General features: G+C 49.3%; 2 protein-coding genes across 2 annotated transcripts; both read right to left on the minus strand.

Annotated features, from left to right (window-relative positions):
• Positions 1 to 5156: 5156 nt before the first annotated feature.
• On the minus strand, positions 5157 to 7315 carry EI90DRAFT_2838148 (uncharacterized protein; the record flags this gene model as incomplete). Its single annotated transcript, XM_039053673.1, has 5 exons — positions 5157 to 5374; positions 6044 to 6087; positions 6766 to 6920; positions 6973 to 7180; positions 7242 to 7315. Coding segments are annotated over 5 exons (699 nt in total), but the record flags the coding sequence as incomplete, so codon positions are not given.
• Positions 7316 to 9159: 1844 nt separating this feature from the next.
• Positions 9160 to 9813, minus strand: EI90DRAFT_3124548 (uncharacterized protein; the record flags this gene model as incomplete). The annotated part of the gene is made up of 3 exons (XM_039063726.1): positions 9160 to 9521; positions 9576 to 9680; positions 9732 to 9813. 3 exons carry the CDS (start codon positions 9811 to 9813, stop codon positions 9160 to 9162), a joined length of 549 nt encoding a protein of 182 aa, XP_038915314.1.
• Positions 9814 to 12408: the final 2595 nt, after the last annotated feature.

The following is a 12408-nucleotide window of genomic DNA, read 5'->3' on the forward strand; positions in this document are numbered from 1 at the left end:
CAGGTGTGCCCTGACATTCCCGCAGTGAGGACTCGAAGTTGCGAGTTGAAGCCTCATGACTTGTGTATCATTCACTGGAACCCATGTCCCACAGGACATCATTGCCTAGCTCTCCCTCCAGCATTTGATGGACAACGTCATATTATGGTATTCAGGATCGTGAGTGCTCTGAGACTCATATTCCCATGATGCCGGCACACTCATTGCATGAGCACCAAGTTGCCACCCATCAACCATCTGGTCCCTCCCTTGTCAGTCATCGTACCTCACTGCCAACAGTATGTTCCCTTTGGGAATGCCAAGTCACCGAAGGCCCCACTAGCTGTTCCTTACTGGGCTCTCATGATTATAACCTGCCACCAGTACGTGCATGCTATGAACACCAAGTAACCAATAGCAATGATATGGGATCTTCACACAATGTACAATTGCAACTGTGCACATGGTATGCTCCCCTGATGCAAGGTCTCAGTGGGGTAGCTCAGCACACAGAGGTGTGTATTTTATGGTGTGTATTTTATGGTGTGTGTAAGCAGTTAACGGAAGTTACCGCTTACCCACGTGACTATATGTACCTTGTAATTACATATGGCTTGGGGTTTGGGGCTATTGCCCTGACACCTGAGGAGCGCCAAGTACCCATGGCAAACCTATCTATCCTGGCACTTCTGGCTGCATGTAATCAAACCCTCAATAGCTCATTCCATTGTGAACCATGATTGATGGGGATTTGATCGTTTACTCTCATACTGTTAGAACTGGGCAAGGGTGGACAATTCCGGAGGGGAACCGGAGACTTAGCAAGGAGGGACCTTGGCCACAGCAACTCAAGCGGAGCGCTGTGCCATTGCTGTTTGTCCATTTGGTCCTTAATTTCATAGGCAGTGAGCAGGAAGTCTCTAGGGGGCATTTCAGGTCGATTTTAGACCAAGGGCCTAAAATGAGTATGTATGTTAAAGAAATGGGTTCTGGGTAATCTATTTCTTTCCATCCTTATAGACGACTTGGAATCATCGACCTCGTGTATGTAGGGTGGTCTAGTCATGTAATGAGTATCATCCGATAGCCATAGAGCTTTTGACAGAAAGCTGGGAACTTGCAGTGAATGGGAGTCTGCTGCGACGGATACTTGGTGCTTGTTACATGAGCGTACCATGCACAGATGTGTAGGATCACAAGTAAAGGGGATATCCCAAACTGGACCAGTCGAGGGCATGAGGCTAGCAGGTACTTGGCGCTTGAGGGAGCATACTGGTAGTGAGTGATATAACAGCTCCTTGAGGGAGCTTCCTGAGGTTGGGTTGATGGGTACTTGGCACCCAGACGGGTGTACCAGCAACGAGTGGGATTCCAGCTCCTTGAGGGAGCTTCTTGAGGTTGGGTTGACAGATACTTGGCACCCAGATGGGCGTACCAGCGATGGGGTATAAGACCGTTCGTTTGGAGAATGGTCTGTGTTCATGTCAACAGGTACTTGGTGCTTGTATGAGCGTACCGGTGATGGAGGGGTTAGTCGTTCATAGGTCAAATGACACATGGTGGGATCGGTGGCTACTTGGCGCTCATGTGAGCATACTGGTGACGAAGGGAACAGGCTTGTATCGAATACTAATCCATCCATAGAGTTAACCAGAGTCTCACCGTGTGGTGAGACAGACGAGAGCCCGGTACCTGGGTGAGTGACATGAGTCGTAACAGAAGGTGTTCGTGCATACCTGAGTTGAGTCACACGTGAACTGTTAGAGATGGGCGGAAACGGACGACTCCGGAGTGGAATCGGAGACTTAGCGTGGAGGGACCTTGGCCTCAGCGACTCAAGCGGAGCGCTGTGCCATTGCTGTTTGTCCATTTGGTCCTTAATTTCGCAGTAGGTGAGCAGGAAGTCTCTTGGGGGCATTTCAGGTCGATTTCGGACTGAAACCAGACGAGTATGTACAAGCGCCGATATATATATAAGGAAGGGGCAAAAGCACAAGGAGAACAAAGGGTGACCGAATCGGAACGAAGACGTCCGAACGGGAACAAAGGGTTAGAGGGAGCGGAGCGGTACCGAAGGTCATAGGGCAAGACCTGTGATACAACCGAAAGGAGGTAGAGTGGGCGAGGCCCAGAGGGGCAGGAGGATGAGGGGAAGTGGGGGTGATGACTAACTGGCTAGAATAGAAAGAAGCAGTAGTCCAAATAGGGATGAGGGGGAATTGCGAGAAATACATTACAAACGGCGAGAGTGCCGGAGGTGGTCCGCAAAGCTCGGGGGTTGCAGAGCTTACGGAGGTTACGGAGGCGGGGTTGGAAGTCCGAGGAATATTGGCAATGGTGTTCACGTAGTATGAGGTCACCAATGCAATGGACTAAGACCGAGGTGGAGTCAAAGTCCGAGGTATGGACTATGACGGAGGCTCGGAGTAAGGTACGAACGGTGTCCGAGTGTGAAGTACGGAACAGCGGTGGATGGTCGTAACTTGGCGGAAGGGTGGCGGAGGAGTGACGGAGGAATGAGAGAGGGGACAGGTAAGGAAGAGTAGTCAGGTCCGAAGGTGGATATCGGAACGGACGGAGAAAGCGTAGGGGATGACGGGAGGGTGGAGGTGTGGTGAGGGGGGAGCGGAGTTGTAGGAAGGGTGGCGAGTAGGGCGATGTTCGGTCCGAGATGAGTATCGGAACGGACAGAGAAGGGGTCGGAGAGGTAAGAGGAGGGGTGTGTTGCCAAGACCGAAGGTGAGTATCGGAAAGGCAGCGGTAGGTTATGACTCCGGAGGTGAAGAGGGTGGAGGTCCGGAAGTCGGGTCGGGGTCGGGTATGCACGGATATGACATGAACTTGACAATCCATGGCTAGAGTTGTCAACCTTGGTAGGGATGACCCATATAGATGGTGACCAAGACATATACAAGCTTACACAGACGTTACAATGTTGGCACAAGGAGGTTTACAGTTATTGCACAGAAGGTAGGAGTGTGTTATTCGTTAAGTTCCATCTTTCTTGGCAGTAGCCGTACATGAACGTGACGCTAACTATTGAATATGAATGATCATGAGAAGTCTTGCGAAATGGAATAAATAATCTGGCCAGCACCAAAACCCAATAAGGGAAAGCTTAGTGCGGAGTGAGTGTATAAGAAGGGGGGAACAGGGAGAATGTAAGAAAGAGATGGGAGGATGTGGACAAGGAGGACCTGCTGTGGTTGATGTTCAGTCAACATGGTTGCGAGAGACTCCATTCCTATAACAATGACAAGTGCCAGTATATAATGGAGAGGGCAAAAGCACGAGGAAACAAGGAGGATCCAAATCAGAACAAAGGTGTCCGAACAGGACAAAGGGAAGATGAAAGCGGAGTGGTACCAAAGGTCATAGGTCAGAACCGGTGGTACATCTGAAAGGAGATAGGGAGGGCGAAGCCCAGAGGGGCAGGAAGATGAGGTGAAGTGGGGATGATGACTAACTGGCTGGAATGGGAAGAAGCAGTAGTCCAAATAAGGATGAGGGGAAAATACGAAAGATACATTACAGATGGCAAAAGTGCCGAATATGATCCATGGAGCTCTGAGGTTATGGAGGTTACAGAGGTTACAGAGGTGGGGTTGGAAGTCCGAGGAATATTGGCAATGGTGTTTACATAGTATGAGGTCACCAATGCAATGGACTTAAGCCAAGGTGGAGTCAAAGTCCGAGGTCAGAACTATGACAGAATCTTGGAGCGAAGGGTGCCTGGGTACAGGGCGGAAGAGGGTCAGAGGAAGGAGAGGGGAGAGAGGAACGGGGAGAGGAGTGGAGAAGAGGAGAGGTGTCAGGTCCAAAGGTGAGTATCGGAGTGGACAGGAGAAGGGTAGGAGAGTGACGGAAGGGTGGAGGTGTCATGAGGAGTAAGAGGAGGAGGGTGGCGAGAGGAGTGGTGTTTGGTCTGAGGTGAGTATCGGAGCGGACAGAGATAAGGTAGGAGAGGGATGGAAGGGTAGAGGGGTGAGAGGAGTGGTGGTGAGAGGAGTGGTGTTCGGTCTGTGGTGAGTATCACAACGGACAGCAGTAGGGTAGGACTCTGGAGGTGGTGAGATGGGGGTCCGGGAGTCGGATCGGGATCGGGTATGTATGGATATGACACATACATGACTGGGACCTCCCATCGATTACACATCCCGTTAAGGTACAGACAAGTTCTTGTGATTGTCTTCCAGCTACAAGAACGGTTCGAGAAGGGAGAAGTTCTCCCCATCCTCATAACACCCTAGTTGTCCCTTGGCCCACATTTCACATTAGTTTGGGTTGCCTTGTTAGGGGGACAGACTGGAGGTCAAGATCTAGTTGATATTAGAATTAATCTACATAGCCTACATCTTCAAAAATGCTTCATCCAAATGAATATGTCACCATCAATGAGGTCATTGACAAAAAACGTGCTCGCTGCAGTGCCAGAGTCAGAGAATGTGGGAACCATTAACACTCCACAGATGACAGATTCCAATGAAATGATGGCAGAGGAACCTTCTTAACTGAGTTTGAATCGCCTGAAACCTGCAGCTCTATCTGAAGGTGGGCAGGAACTTGGGGGGACAGGGATGTAGTAGTGAATGAGGGCAAGTTGGACCTTACCAATGTTACTTGAAGGTGTGACGGAAAACATCAGGACCAGCCAAGCAAAAGATGGCCCCATGGAAATCTGGATGGGTCCGGAGTAGGTCATGATTGGTATACCAGTGAACTTGTGACTCATATGCAACTTCAAGCAAGCGGTACTCTGTGATCTATGGAATGAATCAGTATTAGGCCATCAAAAATGGATGGAAATTACATTCTCAGCACTAGGAACTATGGTTGTCAGCCCATACACTGTTTCAAGGAAATGGAGTGTCTTCTGCCGGAAATCCTTGAAGGTGGCAGGCTGCACCATGCTTTGTTCCTGTTCAACCATGGCAAGAGTGAGGCCATAGAGGCATTTGCATGGGCTGCATAATTTAATATGAACAACCTCATTGTTCTCATCTATCTCCTCAGGGTGGTGGTCTTCATGGGACTCCATGTGCATCTGCTGCTGAGCATCATACTCTTCTGCATGCTCAACATTCCACCTCACTAATTTTAGGACTGCCTTAGTTGGTCCTTGAGTACAATCTGGATCCAAAATAACATAAGTAACCCAAGATACTGCTAGAAACTTTACATACATGCTGGTTGACATTTTTTTTGTTACTTGACAGATATACCTGCTGGTATTCCCCATGATGTTTTTCACCTGGTTTGGTACTGACATGGATGAGGGCACCTTTCTGGAAAACATCATCAAATTCATGGGATACAGCATGGGCTTTGGGGAAGGACCAAGATTTCTGCCCATTGGGTGACAGTGGCTTAGTGTACACCTTTTTAATTGTCCCCACTAGCGTTTCAGGGATGATAAATGGCTAACAAGAGTGAGACTTGTTGTCAGCTGTGTTTGAGCTGAGTTCATACCTGTTTCATTGCATCTTCAAGCTGCTGCACAACTTGATGGCCCCACTCAAGAGTTTCATCAGTATGCACCTCAAGAGAAATAAGGACTGAGAACTCTGCAAGTGTCATATCCCGGAATCCCGACCCCACACACTCCCACTGCATCACACCTTCCTAACAACTTCACCATCCCCTACACCATGCCTCCCCACTCTCCAAGTCACCTTCCCTCCTGACTGTCTCAGCTCCGGCCTGGTTGCAGCACACCGAACCTTGGCTACTCCCATCCCGGAACCTCGGTCCCGAGTCGGAACATTCGGAGACCCCGGATTTGCTCTGATATCCTGACGGACCTCCGACATCCCATGACATGCCCTTAAACCATTCCCTCACCCACTTCATTTATTGGAGTCACCCAACATCCTTCGGACATGCAACTCCGCTTTCGGAGCTAACCGCATCCTTCGGTGATCTCCTTCACGCTATCACTTATTAGTCATCTCCCATTCTTAGCACGACTACCTTCTTACTACCATTCAGTCGGCTAACCCCCCTTACCCATTTGTCTTCCCCATTCATTTTCCAGCCTCCAACTCCGCCCTCCTTGGCCCGACACCTCGGTTCCCCGTTTTAGATATCGTCCGGAACCTTTCAGTACCTCTCGGTATCATTCGGTACCTTTCGGTGTTTTCCCCGTTTTGTCATTTCGGGCTTTGACTAAAGTCCTCCCCATCCTCCTTTATAAATACACGTAGATTAGAACCTGTAGTTCCTCAGTTCTAATCTCGACTAAAATGCCACCCAAAAGTCCCTCTGAGTGATTCCTGTCCCTGTTCTACAAGACACCTCAGACATAAGAAATACAAGGACTAACAGAGACGTAACGGAGGCACAGCACTCCCTCCGAGTCGCTGAGGCCGCGTCCTTCTTAGAGCCTCTTGTACCATCCAGCAGAACCGGGCTCCCTGAGAAGCTTCGGTTCATTACCGGAGCCCTCGGACCCCCCTCTAGTTGAGCCCTGCCTGCATTCGGACTCATGCATTTACCCCCTCTTCCATAACCGACGGGTTTTTGACAGCAAGAGTGCGAATAAGTGTTGAAAGGGGATATAGTGCTTCATTCAAATCATGGAGCCCATGCAGAACAACCTGACACCATATTAGCCTGGCATAATATTAGGATAATACTTCCTCACCTTGAGAAGGTGACTATATTTTGTGCCATCTGAGAATGACATTGAAAGGCAGTGTTCAATTCTGGCCACTGTGGAATCTCTGATATCCTAAAATTCCTGATTTTAGTGACTTGCAGTTATCATCCATTTGAGAAGCTCACCACTGCTCAAATTTTGCTCTAATAAACTTTGGATATCCTTCAATGATTCCCTGGCATAATGGCCAAATGTGGTCACCCCAGAGGCCTAAATCATTGAAGTGAAGTTTATCATATGAAACCATTGCATGAGGATCACTCCCTAGAGCCCAGAAAGCATTCTAGACTCAGTTTATTAGGGAAAAAACGATTCAGGATAATTTTGAGTCATACTGGAACCCCAGCCAAGCCAGCACTTGAGAGGATTTCAGTCACCCTTTTCTTTGTGGAGGCAGACATTGCAGATTGGAATGGTGAGTGACTGTCTTCTGATGTCTGGGCAGGCCATTTGACTGTCAGGGAGGATAATTTACTTGTGTGAACCTTGCAGTGGGGACAAGGATAATTTGCATTTGACCCCAATGTGCCTGTCAACATGGTTCTAAACAAATGGAGCACCCTCAATATATTAGCTTCAATTGTAATCATGGAGTGTCACTCACTGCTCCTCCCCATCAGCAGCAGCATCCTTCAGGTAAAAATGAATATGATGCATCTTCCCATCACCACACTGGAGCCGGGTCCCAAACTGACTGGGTTTTTTGAGAGATTCAAACACCTCAGCAAGGCTGCAATGGACCAGGTTCCAGCGATATGTTGCAAATTCAAATTTATCTTCTGCTCTTTCCTCAACCTGGAAGGATACAATTAGAGCCAAAAAAAGACATTTAGATATACTCTGCATGAGGAAGGAGTCCAATTAAGTGGCCACCTCCAAATCCAATTGTGTTCCTGATATTGCTGTGGACATTGAGAACATGCAAGATGACTGGATATGCCTTGACTGTCCCAAAGCTGGACAGTTGGGATTTGTCAGAATACACTGAAAGTGCCAGCAACACTGAAGGTGTTCCATCATTCTGTTCTGGGAGATCATTCTACCAGGGAATGGTTATTGCAAGATAATTGCCAACAATAAGAAGCATACTGTGATGTCCCAGAATTCATTAGCAGTCCAGGGCTGACTAATAAATCACATCCAACCTCCACCTGTTGACTTGTATGTCTTCTGGGGTATTGTCAGTGGACGGACCCTGTCATATCCATACAATCCTGACCTCTGCTGGGCTCCCGGAACTCCGAACCTGACTTCCGGAGTCCTACTTCCCTTCCATCACCTTCTCCTTGCCGACTCCCAAGAGGTTATCCCACCTCTGGCTCGGACACCACCTTCGGTCCAACTCTGGAACATTCCAGGTCCGACCCCAACCTCGACACCTTCCAGACAAGTACGCAAAACCTATGCTCCTGACTCCGGACCTCCGCTCCGGAATCCCATTCGCATCTCCGTCTCCGGAACCTCCGGTCTTAGCTCCGACCTCGGACTTTGACCCCACCTCCGCTTATACCCATTGTATTGGTTAGCTCATTCCATTTAATTATGTTTGCCAATATTCCGGAGTTTAACTTCCGAGTTCGGACTTTCCGGACTTACCTCGGACCTTGCAACTATTGCATTGTCCTACTCAATTCCGCTATTCTCCCTCATTCCTATTTGGGCTACTGCTTCCTTTCTATTCAGTCAGCTAGCCATTCCCCACTCCCAACCTCCTTCCTTCCTCCTTGGGCCTTGGCCCTTCACTCCTCCTTTGGGAAACACCATTGAGTCAAACCCTTGACCCTCGGTGTTGTTCCTCTTTCCATCTCCCTTTGTCTCCTTTTGTCCTACCCTCGCTCCTTTTGATTCCGGACCCCTCCTTATATACAATGTACATAGTAACTTGTAACCTCAGTCCGAAATCGACATGAATTCCCCCCAAGAGACTTTCCCTCTGCTAGATCCGAAATTAGGGACCCCTAGGACAACCAGCAATGGCACAGCGCTCCACCTGAGTCGCTGAGGCCGAGGTCCTTCCATGCTAAGTCTCTGATTCCATTCCGGAGTCGTCCAAGTCCGCCCGATTCTAACAGACCCCAGGTCCCCATGATCCCTCTCTATGGCCCACAGCCTAACCTATGAACAGCCCTGTCCAGGGCAATGACTCTACTGTGGGTAAGAAAGTGAGAAGAAGGTTAACTTCTCACTTTCCCACAGTGGCCCAATATGGCGAAAACTTCCAGGGATACCCGGAAGTCACATGAGAAGTGGGAACCGGGCCCAGAGCATGCGGTGCACGGAGCATGTGGGGCGGGGCACGCATGCGGGTCCGGGAGCGGGTCCGGATGCGGGTCCGGGTCCGGGCTAGTCAGGGTGTGTGCCCTGACAAGTATCCACTCTACTTCATGGATGTATAGTGGATCACAAAGTAGGTCAGTTAGGCACTGATGCACATTTTTGTGAAAGAGGACATGAGGCCGAATTTCAGAGTTCTCATCTGATGGAGCAACTGAGACCATCACAGTACACTCCTCAAACTAGGATCACATCAGCTGTGAGAAATATAGGTTTGGAATGGGGCACACATTTGTAAGAAGCTCTGCAGCTTTGTTGAGTGTTTTTTCAAATTCTTTATGAGTAGTAAAGGTGATGGCTGGCTGGGGACTTTGCATATGGATTTTAATGTGTGTTTCTATTGAGTGAATTGAGCAGTTATCCCCAGTCACCAGCTCTGCGAATTCAAAGTCTGCCTTGGTCACAAAGGGTGCCCAAGGATTTGAAAATGGGTTGGTATTTGGAGTAGTCTTTGCATCAAAGTGTGATGTTCCCATTTCAAATGGGGCTATCTTTGGTGCAATGCCAGAACTGTGGTGAAACTCGATTTTTAGTGACTGTGAAGGAGCCACTGCTCATAATTGTCATGAGAGTGTAGTGATGGGAATACCATGGCACAGCATACCTTGAGCTACCAGTTCTAATGGCTCTGAAGGTGATGCATCTTCTAATGGTCCCAATGGTTCTGAAGACACATCTTCAGGAGTGTTTGATCCTACAACTGTTTGTACTGAGCAACCCAGGTGAGCAAAGCACTAGAAGTCATGTTGAGCCAACACACCTGGGATACCAGCAATTGGTGTTGTACTCATTTCAGATGGCCCAGCTTTTCCCTCAATTAGGTGATTCCCTGTATTTGCCATCTTCTTCCCCATGTGTTTCATTACCATTTTCTCCTGCAGTTACATGTTTCTTCCAGCCCTGAGGGTCAAATTTTTTTTTGGTCACTGAGCAGTAGAGGTTGGTGTGGTCATGTATGGATGATGACATATTAACAAATAAGATGTGTGTTTCTTTGTGATGGTGTTGTCCAGTTGATGTCAAAGGTGAGGGTTGGACCTCTTCCCACACACCCTTAAATACATGATAGAGACACAGCACAGCTACCTAAACTGTATAGCTGGGGGAATTGGATCAAGGATTGTAACTAGATCACAGGAATGATCATCAGATCAGTGCACAGCATGGCCATCAGAACAGATCATAGGATGATCATCAGATCAAACACAGCATGGCTATGGCTCCTAGCAGATCAGAATCCATGGATTTTTAGAGGTTTGAAACAAAATCTGTATCCAGTGGTTAGAAATCCACATTGGAGGCAGCAACGCAGCATGCAGCATGCATTGGATGAATGTCAGGGTCCGTCCCTCGTCCAGAGGGGGCGTAGCAATGAGGTCCAGGAGCGGCACTGGAGAGTCTTCTCCAGCCACTAATTCCTCAAAGTCGCTGAGGGGACTTGCCCTGGGCTTCACAGGGAATGAGTTGTGGTGCATTAGGAAATAGGTAATTACACTTGCCTTCACAGGGAATGAGTTGAGAAGAAGGGTAACCTTCTCAACCCCCTGTGAGGCTGCTACAAAGGGAGCCTGGGAACTGTGCAGTTGTCGGGTCTTTCCCAAGTTTCCACATTAGGTACCATGGGAAGATTCTGGGCGAGCTGCTCACCCAGAACGTTCCCACGGGTTCACATACCGGTACCATTGTGGAACAGTGGGGGAAAAATGGGGGAAGGGTGGTTAGGAGGGGGAAAGGGTGTCTGAGGGTGTGTGGGGTTGAGGGCTGTGCCCTGACAATGAAAGTGTCATATCTGTACATACCTGATCCCGATTTGACTCCTGGACCCTTTCCACCACCTCCAGAGTCTTACCCCTATTCCTGTCCATTCCAATCCCCACCTTCAGATCTGAGTCAAAGTCCAAGGTTGGAACCATGATGGGATCTTGGAGTGAAGGTACAAGCAGTGTCCAAGTATGGGGTATGTGTCAGGGCACACCCGCCTGACCCGGGTCCACCCGGACCCACCTGGCCACACCACACCCGCTCCCCACTGTCTATCCCCCTCCCCCCTCCTTCCTCCCTCTCCTTCCCCTTTCTTTATTTCTTTCTTTTCATCTTCCTCTTCCTGTTTATTTCTTTCTATCTACACGGACCACCTTCCTTTGTATCGATGTACTATTGACCCATCCGGCCCACACACCCCGGACGGCTTCCCGCTGTGCCCAGCATGTGTGCATGCAGCGGACGCTCTCGGGATCCCCCACGGGGACACCCGGATGCCTGCGGCTGCCTCCAAGGATGACGTGGCACTCGTCATGTGACTCAAGCCGCATGTACATAAATGTACCTGAAGTGGGAATTGAAGAAGTAACCTTCTTCTCACATTCTCCACTTCAGGTAAGTAGTATAGTTCTCCCCTTTAATAATAATAACACATTCTCCACTTCAGACTGAGTGGCCAGGGACCACTGTCCCGGATCGGGCCCGCCAGTACGCACGCCCACTCCACACCCCGCAATGGCTTCAGTGCCGGATATTACCCCCGGGCCCTCTCGACCCCGGATGCATCCCTGACAGTATGGGATGGTGGTGGAAGGTCATAGCTTCGTCAAGGTTGGTAGAAGAGGAACAGAAGGAGAGGAGGGTGGAGAGGAGTGAGAGGAGTGAGGAGAGGGAGGTGATGTCAGGTCTGAAGGTGGATGTTGGAGTGGACAGGGATAGGGTAGGACTCCAGAGGTGGTGGAGAGGGGGGTCTGGAAGTCGAATCAGGATCAGGTATGTACAGATATGACACCAATCCACTACTCCCTTTGTCTCCATTTGGACACCTTTGGACCCCCTTTGTTCTTTGTGCTCCCGTCTCCCCTTTATATATAGGCTATGTACATACTCGTTTGTACCTCAGTCTAAAATTGACTTGAAACTCCCCCTTGAGACTTCACCCTAAGCTATGTCTGTGTTAGAATGCGGGGATTCGGACGACTCCGGAATGGAATCGGAGACTTAGCATGGAAGGACCTCGGCCTCAGCGACTCAGGCGGAGCGCTGTGCCATTGTTGGTTGTCCTGGGGGTCCCTAATTTCGGATCTAGCAGAGGGAAAGTCTCTTGGGGGGGGATTCCAGTCGATTTCGGACTGAGGTTACAAGTTACTAGGTACATTGTATATAAGGAGGGGTCCGGAATCAAAAGGAACAAGGGTAGGACGAAAGGAGACAAAGGGAGATGGAAAGAGGAACAACACTGAGGGTCAAGGGTTTGACTCAATGGTGTTTCTCAAAGGAGGAATGAAGGGCCAAGGCCCAAGGAGGAAGGAAGGAGGTTGGGAGTGGGGAATGGCTAGCTGACTGAATAGAAAGGAAGCAGCAGCCCAAATAGGAATGAGGGAGAATAGCGGAATTGAAATGGACAATGCAATAGTTGCAAGGTCCGGAGTAAGTCTGGAAAGTCCGAACTTGGA

The sequence above is a fragment of the Cantharellus anzutake genome (genome assembly GCF_015039405.1).
Source record: "Cantharellus anzutake strain C23 chromosome Unknown EI90scaffold_28, whole genome shotgun sequence".
NCBI lineage: Eukaryota > Fungi > Basidiomycota > Agaricomycetes > Cantharellales > Hydnaceae > Cantharellus > Cantharellus anzutake.